This window comes from Perognathus longimembris, chromosome 2 (genome assembly GCF_023159225.1).
Source record: "Perognathus longimembris pacificus isolate PPM17 chromosome 2, ASM2315922v1, whole genome shotgun sequence".
In the NCBI taxonomy this organism is placed as follows: domain Eukaryota; kingdom Metazoa; phylum Chordata; class Mammalia; order Rodentia; family Heteromyidae; genus Perognathus; species Perognathus longimembris.
The window spans coordinates 13215712-13234424 of record NC_063162.1 but is presented as its reverse complement, the minus strand read 5'-3'; the positions used below and the strand labels follow the sequence as shown (position 1 = coordinate 13234424).

Sequence of the window (18713 nt, the reverse complement as noted above, 5' to 3'; positions counted from 1 at the left end):
TTTTAGTTGTTTGTCTTTTTTTTTTTTAACCCTGTGTCTCTCGATTTTGGTATTCCCTTCCAATTTCCTAGTTCTAATACCAGTATCCCCGGTTTCCAATATACTCAGATAAGATACAGAGATAATGTAGGTACAACCACAGGAAGGTGATACAGGAATATCATCAATAATAGAGGCTACAGTTACATATGGCACGTTGAAAGTAGTTACAACTGTGATATAACAATAATTTCCATAACATGGAGTTCATTTCACTTAGCATCATCTTATGTGTTCATAAGGGTATAGCTATTGGGCTCCTGTGATCCTCTGCTATGACTTGTCAAAACCTGTACGAGGGCTGGGGATATAGCCTAGTGGCAAGAGTGCCTGCCTCGGATACACGAGGCCCTAGGTTCGATTCCCCAGCACCACATATACAGAAAACGGCCAGAAGCGGCGCTGTGGCTCAAGTGGCAGAGTGCTAGCCTTGAGCGGGAAGAAGCCAGGGACAGTGCTTAGGCCCTGAGTCCAAGGCCCAGGACTGGCCAAAAAAAAAAAACCTGTACGAATTATTCCCTATAAGGGAGACCATAGAGTCCATGTTTCTTTGGGTCTGGCTCACTTCACTTAGTATAACTTTTTCCAAGTCCTTCCATTTCCTTACAAATGGGGCAATGTCATTCTTTCTGATAGAGGCATAAAATTCCATTGTGTATATGTACCACATTTTCCTGATCCACTCATCTACTGAGGGGCATCTGGGTTGGTTCCAGATTCTAGCTATGACAAATTGTGCTGTGATGAACATTGTTGTGCTGGTGGCTTTAGTGTGATTATGTTTGTGGTCTTTTGGATAGATACCCAGAAGTGGGGCTGCTGGATCATAGGGGAGTTCTATGTTTAGCCTTCTGAGGAATCTCCATACCGCTTGCCAGAGTGGCTGAACCAGTTTACATTCCCACCAACAATGAAGTAGGGTTCCTTTTTGGTCACATCCCCTCCAACAGTTGTTATTGTTAGTTTTCTTGATATAGGACATTCTTACTGGGGTGAGATGGAATCTCAATGTTGTTTTGATTTGCATTTCTTTTATGGCCAGTGATGTAGAGCACTTTTTCATATGTCTCTTGGCCATTCTCATTTCCTCATCAGAGAAGTCTCTTTTTAAGTCTCTAGCCCACTTGATGAGGGAGCTATTGGTTCTTTGCAGTTTTGTTTTGGATGAAGGTTATGTTTTTACTTCTGCATATATTTTAGATAAGAGGCCTTTGTCTGTTGAATGCCCGGTAAAGATCCTCTCCCAATCTGTGGGCTTTCTGTTTATCTTGTGATCTATGTCCTTTGCCCTGCAGAACCTCTGTAGTTTGATGTAGTCCCATTTGTCCAACCTTTCTTTGATTTGTAGCCTTTCTGGGTCTTTATTAAGGAAGTTCGGTCCTGTGCCAAGGAGCCCAAGTGTTTCTCCTAATCCTTCCTTTAGTGTTTTCAGGGTGTCTGTTTTGATTTCGAGGTCTTTGATCCATTTGGAATTGATTTTGGTGCAGGGTGATATATAAGGATCTAGTTTTAGTTTGTTGCATGTGTTGAACCAGTTTTGCCAGCACCATTTGTTAAAGAGGCTATCTTTCTTCCAGACTATTGTTTCAGCTCCTTTATCAAAGATTAAGTAGGCAGAGTTCTGTGGGTCCATTTCTGGGTCTTCAATTCTGTTCCAGTGGTCTTCAGGCCTGTTCTGGTGCCAATACCAAGCTGTTTTTATTACTATAGCTTTATAGTACAGCTTGAAGTTGGGTATTGTAATTCCTCCAGCACCGTTCTTTCTGCTTAGGATTGTTTTTGCTATTCTAGGTCTTTTATTGTTCCATATGAATTTCAGGATTGCTTCCTCTATTTTGTTAAAAAATTGTGTTGGGATATTAATGGGTATTGCATTGAATTTGTAGATAGCCTTTGGCAATATTGCCATTTTGATTATATTTATCCTCCCAATCCAGGAGCATGGGAGGTTTTTCCATTTCCTTAGTTCTGCCTTAATTTCATTTTTCATGTTTTTAAAGTTCTCATCGTAGAGGTCTTTCACTTCTTTGGTTAAGGTTATTCCTAGGTATTTTATGTTTTTTGAGGCTATTGCAAAAGGAGTTACTTTCCTGATTTCAGCCTCGTTGTTCGGGTTGTTAGCATAGAGAAAGGCCGTTGATTTTTGAGGGTTTATTTTATATCCTGCAACTTTGCCATAGTTTTGGATCAGCTCTAGTAGCTTGGGGATAGAGTCTATGGGGTTCTTTAGGTATAGGATCATGTCATCTGCAAAGAGAGAAAGTTTAACTTCATCTTTTCCTATTTGGATCCCCTTTATATTTTCTTCTTGCCTAATTGCTCTGGCTAGGAATTCTAATACTATGTTGAAGAGAAGGGGAGAGAGCAGACATCCCTGTCTTGCTCCTGATTTTAAAGGGAATGGCTTCAGTTTTTCACCATTTAGAATTATGCTTGCTGTTGACTTTGTTGAATTTGTCATAGACTGCCTTTATTATATTCAGGAGTATTCCCTGGAATCCCAGTTTTTCCAGGGCTTTTAGCATAAATGGGTGCTGGATTTTATCGAAAGCCTTTTCTGCATCCAGAGATATAACCATGTGGTTCTTTACCTTGTTCCAGTTGATGTGGTGGATTACATTAATTGACTTGCGTATATTGAACCAACTTTGCATCCCTGGGGTGAATCCAGTTTGATCTTGGTGTATGATTTTTTTTGATGACCTGTTGAATTCGATTGGCCAGAATTTTGTTGAGAATTTTTGCATCTATGTTCATCAGGGAAATCGGTCTATAGTTCTCCTTCCGTGATGAGTCCTTGCCTGATTTTGGGATGAGGGTTATACTGGCTTCATAGAATGTGTCTGGTCGTGAACTTTCTCTTTCAATTTCATTGAAGAGTTTGAGAAATATTGGTGTGAGTTCTGTTTTGAAGGCCTTGTAGAATTCTGCTGTGAATCCGTCTGGACCTGTGCTTTTCTTGGATGGGAGATCATTTATTGCTGTTTCTATTTCAGTGCTGGATATGGGTCTGTTCAGAAGGTTTAAATCTTCATGGTTGAATTTGGGGATATCAATTTTTTTCTAGGAAATTATCCATTTCTTCCAGGTTCTTGAATATGTTGGCATAAAGGTTTGCAAAATAGTCCCTTATTGTGTTCTGAATTTTGGTTGTTTCTGTGGTGATGTTACCTGTTTCATCTCCGATCTTGTTTATTTGGGTTTGCTGCTTTCATTTTTTGGTCATGTTTGCTAGGGGTCTGTCTATCTTGTTAATTTTTTCAAAGAACCAACTCTTTGTTTTGTTGATTCTTTCAATGTTTTTTTGTCTCTAATTCATTTAATTCTGATTTGATTTTAATTATTTGTTTCCATCGATTGACTTGGGGTTTGGCTTGTTCTCTTTCAAGGAGATTAAGGTACTTCCTTAAGTTGTTGAGTTGCTATTTCTCCAGTTTGTTGGTGTAGGCACTCAGAGATATAAATTTCCCTCTGAGTACTGCCTTTGCTATGTCCCAAAGGAGCTGGTACTTTGTGTACTCATCTTGGTTGAATTCCATAAACATTTGAATTGTTGTTCTAATTTCTTCAATGACCCTCTGATGGTTCAGCAGTGTGTTGTTTAGTCTCCATGTATTGTAGGATATTCTGTGGTGGCTGTAGAGTTGAGCTCTAATTTTATTCCGTGTGGTCTGAGAGAATGCAGGGAATGGTTTTGGTACTTCTGAATTTGTACAGATTTTCTTTGTGCCCTAAGATGTGATCTATTTTGGAGAATGTTCCATGTGCTGCCGAAAAGAATGTGTATTCTGTTGTTGCTGGATGGAATATTCTGTAGATGTCAGTTAAGTCTAGTTGGTCTATGCAGTTGTTTAGTTCTGTGGTTTCTTTGTTCAGGTTTTGGCGTGTTGATCTGTCCAGCGGTGATAGTGGAGTGTTAAAGTCCCCAACTATCAATGTGTTTGGGTCTATGTGTGCTTTTAGAGTCAGTAGTGTTTGTTTGATGAAGTTAGGTGCTCCTGTATTTGGTGTGTAGATATTTAGGATGGTTATATCCTCCTGTAGGAGAGATCCCTTTATTAGGATGTAGTAACCTGCTTTGTCTCTTCTTACCGTTTTTAATTTGAAGTCAATTTTGTCTGATACTAGGATTGCAACTCCAGCCTGCTTATGGGGGCCATTTGCCTGATAGATTGTATTCCAGCCTTTCACTTTTAGAAGATGTTTGCTTTTGCTGGATAGATGTGTCTCTTGGAGGCAGCAGAAAGATGGATCTTGATTTTTGATCCAACTTATGAGCCTGTGTCATTTGATTGGAGAATTAAGTCTATTAATGTTGAGAGTTAGGATTGAGAGATGATCGTTTGTTCCTTTCATTATAGCTATCTTGTTAAAAGCTGTGTCTTCCCATTTCTTGATCTAATATTCTGGTTTACTATTTAGGGTTCATTTCTCTGTCTGTATTGGGATCTTGATTATTTTCCCTGTATAGTACATCTTTGAAGATTTTCTGTAAAGCTGGTTTGGTGGAGATATATTGTTTCAGTTTCTCCTTACTGTGGAAGACTTTTATTTGACCTTCGGCTATGAATGAGAGTTTAGCTGGGTACAGTATTCTTGGTTGGTACTTATTTTTGTTTAGGGTTTGGCATACCTCATTCCAGGCTCTCCTTGCTTTAATGGTCTCTGCTGAGAAGTCTGGGGTAATTCTGATTGCTTTTCCTTTATATGTGATTATTTTCTTCTCCCTAACAGCTTTAAGGGTTCTTTCCTTGGACTCTATTGGTCCTGTTTTGATCACACTTGTGTCGGTGGGAGGTCCTGTTCTGGTCTGGTCGGTTTGGGGTTCTAAATGATTCTTGTATCTGTATAGGTCTATCCTTCTGGATATTTGGGAAGTTCTCGGCTAATATTCTGTTAAATAGGTTGCCTATTCCATTAACTTCTTTCTCCAGGTTTTCCTCAGTACCTATTAGCCTTAAATTGGGCTTCCTGATTGTGTCTTGGAGCTCCTGGAGTGATCTGTTTTGTCGATTGGATTGGGTTTGTATTGATTTTTTTATCTTTCTCCATAGATTCTAGGGAATCTTCAGCTCCTGAAATTCAATCCTCTGCTTCAGCTAGTTGGGGCTGTAGGCTAGCTACTTGATTTTGAATTTCTTTTCCTTCTGACTGGTCTTTCCTGATGATTTCCATGTCATCTCTTAGGTTCTGCATGGACTTCTTTACTTCATTAACTTCATTAATTTGGTTTTGAGTGCTGTCTCTCAAATCTTTTAGCTGGGTAGCTATCTTTTCATTTGACTCTTGAATTTCATTTATCTATTTGTCGAGGCAATGAAATCGTCTATTACTTTATGGAAGGATTGCTGTATTGATTCAAACTTTTCATTTATCATGTTTATCAGTAGACTTTGTAGAGCATTTTGAGGGTTCTCTTCTAAGTTTTTGATTGACTGCTCTGCTTCCTGCTTATTTTGAGTGGGAGATAAGACTCCATTGTTTGCCATCTTTCTTGTGTTTCTTCTGCCCATTTGGATTGGGAATGCCAGTCTACAAGCACCTGTGAGCACCGTTTAAGACCCAAAGCAGACCTTACCAAGCACTGTTGTGTAAATCTTAGAAGTTCACAATCATATACAGATACACTGTATACCTGTATATAAAGTTAGATTTGGTGTTCCTAAGGAATACAATTTCAGTATGACAACCAATCCTGAGCTCTGTATTCAGTAGTTACTTATTTACTGTTACAACCCTATGAGCAATTCTTGTTCTTATATTAAGTTCTTTTTGGACTGGCTTTCTCTATGAACCCCTTTGATTGACTCGGGTTAAGCAGGGATACCCTCTATCCAATAACCAGGAGTCTGTGGTATCTGGAGGTCCTGGAAGTAAGTCAGGAGGGTAAGTTAGAGGTAGCAAAGAGAATAGAGTAAAATGTATGGGGGGGGGGGGTGATGATTTTGGTTTAGTTTCAGTGATGTGGAAATGTGGAGAAGAGTAGAATCAGTAGAAAGAGCAAGGTTAAAATGATAGACAATGGAGAGGTAGCAGAAAAGAGTGGAGGTGTTATTCATATGAAAGTAATTTTTAAAGAAAGAGAATGTAAAGAGAAAAATAAAGAAAAAATACTGGAAGACAGATGCACAAAACAGAGAAAATTTATTTTTTTTAAAAAGAAAAAAAAACAAAAACGAACAACAACAAAAAAACTTGATAAAACAAACAGGTAAAAATGGAAAACAAAAAAAAATGACGTTTCAGATATGAAAAAGAAAAAAAAGCTTAAAAAATGTTTGAAAAAAATGGAGTCTTCCTTGTTTGGGTGGGCTTTCTTCAGTCTCTGGTTTCCTTGCGATGGTCTGCAGTCTGTTTTGCTGCTTGGCTGGTTTGACTTGCTTTCAGTTAGCAGGGATGGATCTGCTCTGACCCTCCTCCCCTGTTAGTGAATTCCTGGGTCTCTGTGGTTCACACAGCAGCAGGTAGGCCTTGGGCATCCACTGTAGATGGGGACGAGAACAGTCTTGGGAACCATGGCTCCTTTCATCTGCTCTGGGATGGCTGCCTTTAATGCCTGGCTTTGAATAGGCTGTGGACTCAGCAGGGCGAGGTGCCTCTGGCCTGGTTTACTCTGCTGAGAGTTGCATACCTGGGGGAGGTTCCTCCCTCCTGGGCGGGGTGGCCTCCTGGGCAGATCTGGGTATGGAATTCAGCTCCGTTTCGGGCTGGGAATTGGGCTTCCACTGTGATGGGACCTTTTATCTGTCTCGGGAACTATTTGTTCTCCCATCTGGTTGTTTTTTTTTTTGTTGTTGTTTTTTGCCAGTCCTGGGCCTTGGACTCAGGGCCTGAGCACTGTCCCTGGCTTCTTCCCGCTCAAGGCTAGCACTCTGCCACTTGAGCCACAGCGCCGCTTCTGGCCGTTTTCTGTATATGTGGTGCTGGGGAATCGAACCTAGGGCCTCGTGTATCCGAGGCAGGCACTCTTGCCACTAGGCTATATCCCCAGCCCCTCCCATCTGGTTGTTAAGGGCTGCTGGTAGCTGCTCGCCGCTTTTGCTTTTAATTTAGAAATTCCGGCGGGCAGGGCAGGGCACCTCTGGCTGAGCTGGAGCCCAGGACGAGCTTCCCACCTGGACAGGGGTCTTTCTCCTGGGCGGAGCTGGCTCTCACTGATTGGTCCCTCTTGTCCTTTTCAAAGATGGCCCCCTCGTCCTCGCTTTCCCCAGGCCGGCTTTAGTTCCAGTCTGGTCTGACCCTATGCCAGTGTCAAAGATGGTGCTTTGCTCTGGTGGTGCTCCGATGCTGCTCTGTGGGCGCGAGTGAGAATGTCGTTCGTGGGGTACTCACGCTTTTTCTGCGATTTCAGCCCGTCGGTGCTCAGCCTGGGATTCGCGTGTGTCCGCCGCCGTCTGGAGGATTCCTTCTGGGTTGCTGCTGTGTTCTTTAGGTGAGCAGAGCGCAGGGCGCTGTGCAGGCGCCGGCACTGGCGTGGCGGCGGGATGCCGCCTGGAGCACAAATCTGTGTTTTCAGGCCAGCAAAGTAGGTTTTTTTCTTCCTGGTCAGAATCCCTGTAGTGTTATAACTTACTTGGGCTGTCTTTCTAGGAGTACAATTTTCTCTGGAGTGGGAAAACTGCGATGTCAGAGGGAGCTTAGCTAGGGCTCTGCTGCTCCTCCGCCGTCTTCCCAGAAGTCTCCGTTCAGCATTTGTTATAGACGGACTGCACCCTCTTACTCCTCTGCTCTTGTGTTGTGCTACTTTCCCCTTACTTTGCTACATTTCTATAGTTAAGTTGGTTTTACTTGGATAATTCATACTTAGGGGAAATAGGAAAACACCTTTAAGATTTGTTTCAACTCCTCTTGCAAATAAAAATAATTAAAGAAAAAAAAATAACGTCACGGAGGACTGAAGGCATGGCTCAAGGCCACTTACTGGCAAGCTTACCCTGAGTTCAATTCCCAGTTCTACCCCCACCCCCCAAAAAAATTGACTTGGGGGCCTGCTATACCTGAGGCAGAGGTGGTAGGATCATGGTCCAAGGCCCTTGGGCAGACCCTACCTGAAAAATAAGAAGAAAAAGGGCTGGGAACATGGCTCAATTGGAACAGTATCTGCCTAGCAAGCACAAGATCCTAAGTTCAAATCCCAGCACTGCATTCTCTCCCCCCCACCAAAGAAAAAGAGCCTACATTTATCAGGTACCTGCTGACTTTCCATTTTCCCTTGGCCTCTTCCAGCTTTGTATTTGTTGAGATAGCGGTCTTGTGAACTTTGTGCCTAGGCTGGCCAGAAGCTGTAACCCTCCCAGTCTCCAGCTCCTGAGTAGCTGCTATTAAGTATTAGTATTTTGAACTCTGTGTGTATTTTTTGTGTGTATTGGTCCTTGACTGTGTTATTTATGTGAAATGCATATGTTTCACATTGTCATGGTACACGTTTGCATTACCAAAGGCCGGTATGCTCTGTCGCAGGTGTGTCTGAGCGCAGTTTTGGTGGATTCTGCCCATCTTCCACAGTGCCTGTCACAGTAGGTCCCCTCTCAAACTGTGTGCCCATTCTGTTGCTGGCCATTCTGGGATGGTAACTCTAACCTATATCCAGCAAACTTGACCAGGGCACCCATTCCATTTACACAAGATAGGTAAACAGAACCATCTGTCCACCTGAGGTGCTTTCTTCACAGATATAGCTGTCCTGGGTACAGGAGGCCACTCCTCCCTAGCTTTCGAAGACAGCTCCTGACTGGCTTTCTATTTCCCCAGTAAGAAGAAGAAAAATGGCTCTGCACAATCCATCAGGACTACCCGGGACCGAGTGCCTACATTTCAATATAATATGAATTTTGAGAAGGTGGGGAAATGTATCATAATAAACAATAAAAACTTCGACAAAGCGACAGGTATGTGGTGGGGGCCTTGGCCAACCTCTCCTTCCCATTTTCTTCAGTTTGTATATTCACCTGTGCCCATGTCCCATGGCACACTATCCCTGTATCCTGGGAAAGGCATGCAAAAAAGCTGGGAGCCTTCCATCTAAGGCCCCAGCATGCATGTTACCTGATAAGGGATTCAGAGCCAAGGGGCTCAGAATCAAAGGTTCTTAGTGGGGCTTAGTGGCTTGGTGGGTCTGGGAATTACCATGAGGAGGCTCATCTTTTGTGGACAGGCTGAGTACCCCTCCCATGAGATGGCTTCTTATTTCATTTGTGACCTGGAAGGTGACATACAGTTGGAGCATTTACGTTGAAGGGGTTTTGGGTTAGACTCAGTGCCTGGCCTGGTGAGAACCTGCAGGCAGCGCTGCTAATCCCTGACCTCATTGATTCCCACAGGTATGGGTGTGCGAAATGGAACCGACAAAGACGCCGAGGCCCTTTTCAAGTGCTTCCGAAGCCTGGGGTTTGAAGTGGTGGTCCATAATGACTGTTCTTGTGCCAAGATGCAAGATCTGCTTCGGCGAGGTGAGCGCCTGTGCCTCTTGCTCTGCCCTCCCGGTGCATGGCGAGGTGCAGGAGAGGGCTCAGGAGGCCTTGGAAAGACAGGTGGACTTCGGCATGGGAACCTTCTTCCTCTGGCTGCTCCATCTCTGTCCTGAGAGAGGCGGGTCCCTCAGAAAGCTTCAGTTTCCATTCCAGCAAGAGAAATAAGTTCCAAATGATCAGAATTGGTCACTTAAAAAAATCTAGTTACCAGAGAAGTTACAGATCTTCATCTCCAAGCCCAGAATCGAATTTAAGCATAAACTCCCTGGCAGTCAGACATGCCCCTAGACTTGGTATCATTTTTTTTGTTTTGTTTTCTGTATGGCATATTCAAGATTTTATTTCATTGGACCTTTAATACCATAGATACCGTCCATTTGCATACTCACTTTGTTTCGATTTTTTATTATTATTTTAACTAGTTGTGCAAAGGGATTTTAATTCATCTTGACCAATGTCACCCTTTCTGTTGTTCTCCCCCATCTCTCCCCTCAAGTGACCTGGTTCCCTTTTCACAAATGTGCGTTATGTGTTACGGCTGTATTTGTTTGCCATCCCCCACTCCCTGGGCCACGTGCTCACTTTTTAAATGTGCAGGGAAGGCTTTGGATAAGGAGGGATTGAAGAGCAAAGTAAGGGCAGAAACAGACCTCAAGCTCTGGTTCCATGTTTGACCTACTTACCACACCATCTAGCAGCATCACTTGGGCTGCGATGGCATTTGGGGCAATTGTTTGCAAGTAAAATCTGATCAGTTCGTTACAGAGGGGTCCCCAGGCAGTAGATGCTTTACTGTAGTTTTTCTTAGCTACAAAGTGAAAAAGCAAAAACCTGACCCTTCCCCCTCTCTCAGAATTAGACACCTCTTGCTACTTCACTTGAAATGTGAACCTTACAAATGGATCTTTTGCACCCTGCTAAGTCACATGGTAGAGCAGACTAGAAATTGGGGGTTTCAGCTATGGGTCAGGCTCTGGTTCTCACATCTAGGTGACCCATCAAGGCTACCTACCTTATCTTCCTGAGTACTTTGTTCTGTTGAAATGATCCCGGCGTGCCCCTCCCCCCCCCACTGTGCTCCCATTTCTTAGAGTTTGAGGGGGAATCCCTATGAGAAAACCTGTGTGCGCAGGCATAAGGGAGTGTACCAGTTATCTGTGGCTTTTGTTCTTGTGGATGGTGAATTATTCCACCCATGCCCAAAGCTTGGTATCAGCAGGGAATTCTTGATTATTATCCTATGGGATCAGCAAAGCAGTTATTTCTCTTGGCTATGTGTATAATGGATTCCTGTGAGGAAAATCTCTCCTTTCCCAATTAGGAATTAAGCTAAGAATTAAGCTAAGAATGTCAACATTACTCACTATAATTTTTGTCCCTCAAAATGAACACAGAAATCTGTGTGAGCTCCAAGCACTGGTGTCTCAATGATGAGAAGAGGGGAGACTCTACCTGTTGGTGGGAACTGTGGGAGTGGCAGGACTTGACAGCCCCCCACCCCCAGGCTTGAAGGACTGAGCTTCCTGGGCAAAGTTATGACATTACCCTAAGGTGATATAATCACCTGATTGTATCACCTGATATAATCAGTGATATAAAAATAGGTAAGACATACTGCAAGGGATTCTTGTAGGGATTGAAGAAAATTCGTGAAAAGTGCCTGCCCTGAGTGCTGGGACTTAGAGTAAATTCAGGACCTTCTAAGTTATATTCTTGTCCCTTCAACAAGAAGGGCCGTCAACAAGAAGAGTCCATATCTGTTAGCTAAGTTAGTTACCTAGCTAATTGGTTAGTTCATATTCCAGACCCTTCAATGTGTTGGAGCTGGGTCACCAGCTCTGAGGTCTCAGATATCTACATTGATAGCCAATCCAACATTTTTGTTGTTGCTGGTCATGAGGTTTGAACTAACATTTTTATTGTCCTTTTTGGTTGTTTTTTTTTTTTTTTTGCCAATCCTGAGTCTTGAACTCAGGTCCTGAGCACTGTCCCTGGCTTCTTTACCACTTGAGCCACACCACCACTTCTGGCTTTTTCTGTATATGTGGTGCTGAGGAATCGAACCTAGGGCTTTGTGCATACGAGGCAAGCACTCTACCACTAAGCCACATTCCCAGCCCTGTCCTTTTCAAAAAAAAAAACAAAAAACAAATTCTATAAGAACTAGGGTTTGAACACATGGCCTTTCACTTGCTAGGCAGGCACTGCTCACCTGAGTCCTTTCTCCAGCCCTTTGTGCTCTTATTATTTTTTAATTCGTATCACACATGTATGCCCATGCCTGCCTGGACTGTGGGCTTCCTGTTTGGGATCCCCTTCTAGCTAGATGACAAGACCATACCCTGACATCTAGAGTTTATTGGTTAAGATGGGGTGGGAGGATGTCTCGTGAACTTTCTCCTCTGGGATAGCCTTGAACTGCCCTCTTCTCAAACCTCCTGAGTATAAATTACAGGTACGATCAACTGAGCCTGACTTTAGTTTTTTTTTATTGTGCAAAATGACACGTGGTATAAAACTTAGGATTCTAATCGTTTTAAGTGTACAGTTCAGTGTCATTAAGCCCATTCAAATTATTGGGCATTTCTAAAATGCTTGCCTTCTTCCATCACTGAAACATTATACCCATTAAACACATAGCTTCATTCTTTCCTCTTGTCTCTTCCTCCCTGGCCACTGGCAACCAGCATTCTGCTTTCTCTCTGTATACTTGACCTCTCTTGGTTACATTACCAAGGTAGCCTCTTATAGTAGTTGTCCTTTGGCAACTGGTTTATTCCTCTTGGCATAATGTTTTTCTCAACAAATACTTGCATGGCACTTAGTATGGGACCTATTTTACAAATGCTTCTTATCTGGTATTATCAGCTCTCCTTTACAAACAAAACCAACACAGAAAGTGGTTACTGGCCCATTGTCAAATAACTAGCCAAACACGGGCCTCTGCCCTTCTGCTCCCCTAATATGCAATGTCTTGGAACACCTTGGCCTTAGGTGTTATAAGTCCACTCTAGTTTAGGTGCTGACTGAGCAAGAGTTCCAGAATTCTCTCTTAACTTTTCTTCTGAGGAGTGGTCCAGCCCAAGCCCCATCTTTCGGCAAGAGCCTTTTCCCCACCCCGGCTCCTCATCAGCCCTCCCTGGTCCATCTTGAGTGGCCATGGAGGACTCTCTGAAGTGCTACATCTTCCGTCCCGTAGGACGTAAGTTGTAACTTTTCAGTGTTTACGTTGCTTGCTTGCAGCTTCTGAGGAGGACCACAGCAATTCAGCCTGCTTTGCCTGCATCTTGTTGAGCCATGGAGAAGAAAATGTAATTTATGGAAAAGATGATGTGATACCAATAAAGGACTTAACAGCCTATTTTAGGGGAGATCGGTGCAAAACCCTTTTAGAGAAACCCAAACTCTTCTTCATTCAGGTAATCATTTTTCAAAGCCGGTAGGAATGAGCACAGGACAGGAGGACAGAAAGATGGGGGTTAGCGTTACCTTTACAAATGTGTATGCCATTGCCCTGGGGTGTGCAGATTTGGGTTTGTGGGGTTTTGCTTGTTTTGCCTTAGAAAGGTTGGCTCTGTGGATGCATCGGATCACAAGTTAGGGAGGTTTGTTTTGAAGCTCTTGCAATGTTTTGCTTTGCTCACGATGCAGTCGTTTATTCCCCATCAGATGACCACTGAGCTGCTGGCATTTACTAGGCACAGTTCCTGACCCTGGGACACAACAGTGAGCAGCACCTGCTTTTCTGCTCCTAGCCTCATGGAGTGATCTCTGCTTTGGTGTGTAGGCTTGCCGAGGGACAGAGCTGGATGACGGGATCCAGGCTGACTCAGGACCTATCAATGACACGGATGCTAGTCCCCGCTATAAGATTCCGGTCGAAGCTGACTTTCTCTTCGCCTATTCCACAGTTCCAGGTATCCAGTGTACTGTCTGCAACCTCACCGGTGTGTTGTTCCATGATCCAAATGCAGGTTTTAAGGACTATATGAGTTCTTGTTGCTGCAGTAATGATTTATGGTTATTATCCCTAAACCCAAATATGAGTCTTTTGGATACCCAACATCATATTCAAGTTTTGATTTGGGAACACTTTGATTTTCACTTTTTTGGGGGGTTCCAGTAACTGGGCTTGAGCTCTGTCCCTTAACATTTTTTGCTCAAAGCTGGTGCTCGAACACTTGAGCCACAGCTCCATTTCATCTTTTTGTGGCTAATCGGAGATAAGAGTGTCATAGACTTTCCTGCCCAGTCCAGCTTTGAACTGCAGTCGTGAGTAGCTAGTTGTAGGCCATAAGCACCCAACTCTACATTTTCTTTTCTTTTGTTTATATTCCAAATCAGTTTAATTTTTTCAACAGTAAGATTCTTTCTCTGTGTGTTGAGACTAAGGCAGAGTAGCAGCTTTGGGATTTAAGATTAATTTAGCCCAGATTTGTCAAATCACAGCATACATGTGTCCACTATTTTTTGTATAAGATGTTAAATAAACCAATTCACATAAACTTTATTCATCCATTCATATTTCCAGCACTGTACTAAGTACTGAATCAGTAAAGAACATGACTGTGTTCAGTATTCTACAGTAGATTTAAGAACTGACTTAAGATAACATAGTCTACCTTTTTAAAAAAAAATTTTGTCAAACTGATGTACAGAGAGGTTACAGTTTCATACGTTAGGCATTGGTTTGTTACCTCCTCCCTCATTCCCCCCTCCCCCTTCCTCTTTTTCCTCCCCCCCCCCATGAGTTGTTCAGTTCATTTACACCAGTTTTGCAAGTATTGCTTTTGTAGTCTTTTGTCTTTTTTACCCTGTGTCTCTCGATTTGGGTATTCCCTTTCAGTTTCCTAGTTCTAATACCAGTATACATGGTTTCCAATATACTCAGATAAGATACAGATATAGTGCAGGTACAACCACAGGAAGGGGATACAAGATCATCAATAATAGAAGCTACGGTTACACAAAGCATGTTGAAAGTAGTTACAACAGTGATATAACAATCGTTTCCATAACATGGAGTTCATTTCACTTAGCATCATCTTATGTGTTCATAAGGGTATAGCACTTGGGCTCTTGTGATCCTCTGCTGTGACTAGCCTAAACCTGTGTTAATTATTCCCTATGAGGGAGATCATAGAGTCCATGTTTCTTTGGGTCTGGCTCACTTCACTTAGTATAACTTTTTCCAAGTCCTTCCATTTCCTTACGAATGGGGCAATGTCATTCTTTCTGATAGAGGCATAAAATTCCATTGTGTATATGTACCGCATTTTCCTGATCCATTCGTCTACTGAGGGGCATCTGGGTTGGTTCCATATTCCAGCTATGACAAATTGTGCTGGGATGAACATTGTTGTGCTGGTGGCTTTAGTGTGATTATGTTTGTGGTCTTTTGGATAGATACCCAAAAGTGGGGCTGCTGGGTCATAGGGGAGTTCTATATTGAGCCTTCTGAGGAATCTCCATACTGCTTGCCAGAGTGGCTGAACCAGTTTACATTCTCACCAACAATGAAGTAGGATTCCCTTTTGGCCACATCCCCTCCAACATTTGTTATTGTTAGTTTTCTTGATATAGGACATTCTTACTGGGGTGAGATGGAATCTCAGTGTTGTTTTGATTTGCCTTTCTTTTATGGCCAGTGATGCTGACTCTACATTTTCCTATTTAGTAAATTGCAAAATGTGAAGCACTTCTCCCAAACCTTTAGAATAAGGGATGCCTTTTTATACGGTGGACACAATGGGTTTTAAATTATATAGATGTATCATACCTACTGGTGTTCTGGAGGTCAGAATGCCAGAGTGAATCCACCAGACTATATCCTTTCTGGACCCACTGGAGGAAATCTGTTTCCATTCATCCTTTTCTAGCATGTTAGAATGTCCCATATTCCTTTGCTTGTGACCCTTTTCTTCACTTAACTTCACATCTCACTAACCTATCCCCTCCTGTCCTCTTTCCTCCTTTCCCTCTCCTCTCTTTTCCCTCCCCCCCCCCTTTCTCCCCCTCTTCCCTCTCCTCCCCCTCTCTCCCCCCCCCCATTCTTTCTCTCTCCTCACAGCTGCTAAAGGATGCTCATGATTAGCCTGGGCCTTCCCTGGTAGTCTGGAATCATTTGGTCTCAATTCTGTACCCTTCATGACATCAGTAGAGTTCTTTTGCCACATAAGGAAATATAGCCACAGGTTCCAACGTTAGACATGCTATTTATCTTCAAGGGCCTTTATTCTACATACCACAGGAATGTGTTTACCATTTGTTAGTAACAGTAGTAATTAAAGAAGAAATGGTGGCTTACACCTGACTAGCTTAGTCAAGAGGCTGAGATCTGAGAACAAGAAAGCCCCAGGCAGGAAAGTCCATGAGACTCTATCTCCAATTAACTGCAAAAAGCTAGAAGCAAAAAAACGGTGGCTTAAGCATTAGAGCACCATCCTTGCAAAAAGCTAAGGGCTATCCTGAGGTTCTGAGTTCAAACCCTAGTACCAGCACCAAAATAAAAAACAGAAGAAGAAACATTTCTGGAGTGCTTTGTAGTTGAGAGAGACAGAGAGTACGTGTGTACACGTTCTCACTGGTGTGTCATATGTGATTGGTTAGCTGACGGGATCATTCTCTCCCATCACAGGCTATTACTCATGGAGGAACCCGGGAAGAGGTTCATGGTTTGTGCAGGCCCTCTGTTCCGTCCTGGATGAGCATGGCAAAGACCTGGAGATCATGCAGATCCTCACCAGGGTGAACCACAGGGTAGCCAGGCACTTTGAGTCCCAGTCTGATGATCCCCGCTTCAATGAGAAGAAGCAGATCCCGTGTGTGGTCACCATGCTCACCAAAGAACTCTACTTCTGCCAGTGACCCTGCCTTCTACCCAAGGAGCAACAGATCACTCCTTGGCAAGTCAGATCCTTAGGATGTTCATTATCTTGATGCGTTTGAAAGATTCAGAAATGTTACGAGATTTTACTTTCAGGAAAATTTACTGATTCAGCAGGGAAGAAACTCCAGGGATTTCCAATGCCCTCAGAGTTTTCAGACTTTCTTTGTTTTTCACTCTGTTGCTCATTTGTTGACTTTGTAATTTGCCCTGAAGATCCATTTCCTGTTGTCATTTCTTTCTCCTTGTCATCACACCTAGTTGCATGCTATAAAGATGACTCCTGGGGAAGACTGTGGGCTTTGTCTACTGTGACTGGGGGAGGGGAGGCTGGACATTTATGGAGAGTTGGGGGTCCTATGCCTGGCAAACAGAATCTCAGTTTATATGGGTATTTAAAAAAAAAAAAGACTGAACAGTTAAAGGGATATTCATTGGCCTCTATTTGTGGATAAACTATGGCCACCCCATAATTGGGGTAATTTTTGGATTAAGGTAGATTTTTATGCAGATCTTCCCAGGTTACTGAGAGGAGGAAAAGTTTTAATGATTCGGGATCTATTCCAGAAAACAAAAGCCATTCTAGGTGTTTCAATGGAAAGAATTTAATACAGGAAATTTACTCAATCAGTTGGTAAGACCAGCTGAATAGCAGAAAGCGGTTTGCTACAGCTGGGACTGAGAATAGTGCGAGAAAGTATGGATTCCTGAGTACTTAAACTGTGAGGGCTGCTTGCTGGGCGCTAGGCCTACCCCAGGGATTGTGGGAAATGAGGCCTTGGTAAGAGCAAAGCCACTGCCTGAGATGGAGACAAGGCTAGAGCCCGAGTCAAACACTGAAAAATATCCTAGCCTTTCTGGTCCTTTCCTTGCATCTTCCACCAGCACCTTCCCATTCTAACCATACCTGGAAATCAGCAGGTGTGGCCTCAGGGAATTGTGATTTCATGTGATATGCAGTAGAGCAAGGGAAGAGAGACAGGAACAAGAAACAAATGTAAGCCTCACCCATAATGTGAACATAAGTAATTATATCCCCTGGTGTCCAACAATTCATCTTTTCAAACCTTTATTCCCCTCATTTGTCAGATGCTCAACAGATGTGCCAAATAATTTACTCCCATTTCATGTGGAAAATAATTTATTTGAACTTTAAAATACTTTGAAACTCTTTAGATTATTTCAAAGCTTATCCCAAGTAAACTTTTTGTTACCTCTAATTTTCTAAGAAGTTTGTAGCAAAGATTTGGGAACTTCCATTTTCAAAGTGGTATTATCTCTTGCATTCTTCATACATTTCTATTTTCTCTCAGCCTAATAACTGGTTAACAAATGTTCGTATTTATTGATTAAAATGTGATTGCTCAATTCCTAACTGACTTGGGTTTCATTCTGTTAACATTATTTAAGGTGTTGTGGAACTGACTGTACTGACATATCTTCAGTGAAAGATATAATACATCATCTTACTGTGAAGCCGGAAGACAATAACATAGGTAATAATCACCCAGGATGCCTAAATTGGCCACAAAAAGTATTAGTCAACCTGTAAAGTTGTTTGGGATGAGCTACCATCTATTAATTTGGCAAAAAGTCAGATTGCGTGGAAGGGTCTTTTTGTGCTGGTATTGGGACTTGAACTCACAACCTAGGCACCACCCTGTTAGCTTTTTCACTCAAGGCTGGCACACTACCATTGTGCCACAACTCTACTCCCACCTTTTTTGGTAGTTAATTAAAGATAGGAAGCTCACAGACTTTTCTGCCCTGGATTTGCTTTGAACCATGATCCTCAGATCTCAGGTCTCCTGAGTAGCCTGGATTATAGGCACCCAGCAAAAGGCTCTTCTTTCAAACAAGGAAGCTAGTTCAGGACCAGTTAGTTGGATTTTTTTTACTCTTGGTCTCCTGCTATCTAAAATGTAGAAAGTGTTCAAAATTTTAAAAGCAAATTATGAATCAAGAACCAACAAACATCTACCCTACTCTTCCCAGAATTCATTGGCTGTTCTTTGGGAAGTAGGCTGTCCTGTAAAATCCTTAGCACAGACACATGCCAAAAGGCAATGCAGTTTGAAGCACAAACCACAGCATTCTTATTTGCTTCCTAAGTTTCATTAGAGAGAAAGAAGTGGTGATCCCAAGCATTAGAGTCATTGGTTTTCTCTGAACAGTGATGGATTACAAGCAGTGAGAATCACAGGCTGAGCATCTGAAATCCAAAAGACTTCCAAGTGTTCCAAAATCCAATTTTTGTGTGGTTTTCGGATTAGAGATACTAAACCAGGAAAGTCAGTTCAAATACATTAAAATATGAA

General features: G+C 42.6%; 1 protein-coding gene across 1 annotated transcript in view; it reads left to right on the top strand.

The window, feature by feature from the left end:
* Casp7 (caspase 7) overlaps positions 1-17767 on the top strand; it is a 38156-nt gene extending 20389 nt beyond the window's left edge. The window contains exons 3-7 of the mRNA XM_048338213.1: positions 8791-8927; positions 9360-9488; positions 12753-12928; positions 13297-13426; positions 16147-17767. Of these exons, the coding sequence (XP_048194170.1) occupies positions 8791-8927; positions 9360-9488; positions 12753-12928; positions 13297-13426; positions 16147-16376 (802 nt within the window). The 3' untranslated portion in view covers positions 16377-17767. The remainder of the gene's footprint in view (positions 1-8790; positions 8928-9359; positions 9489-12752; positions 12929-13296; positions 13427-16146) is intronic.
* Positions 17768-18713: the final 946 nt, after the last annotated feature.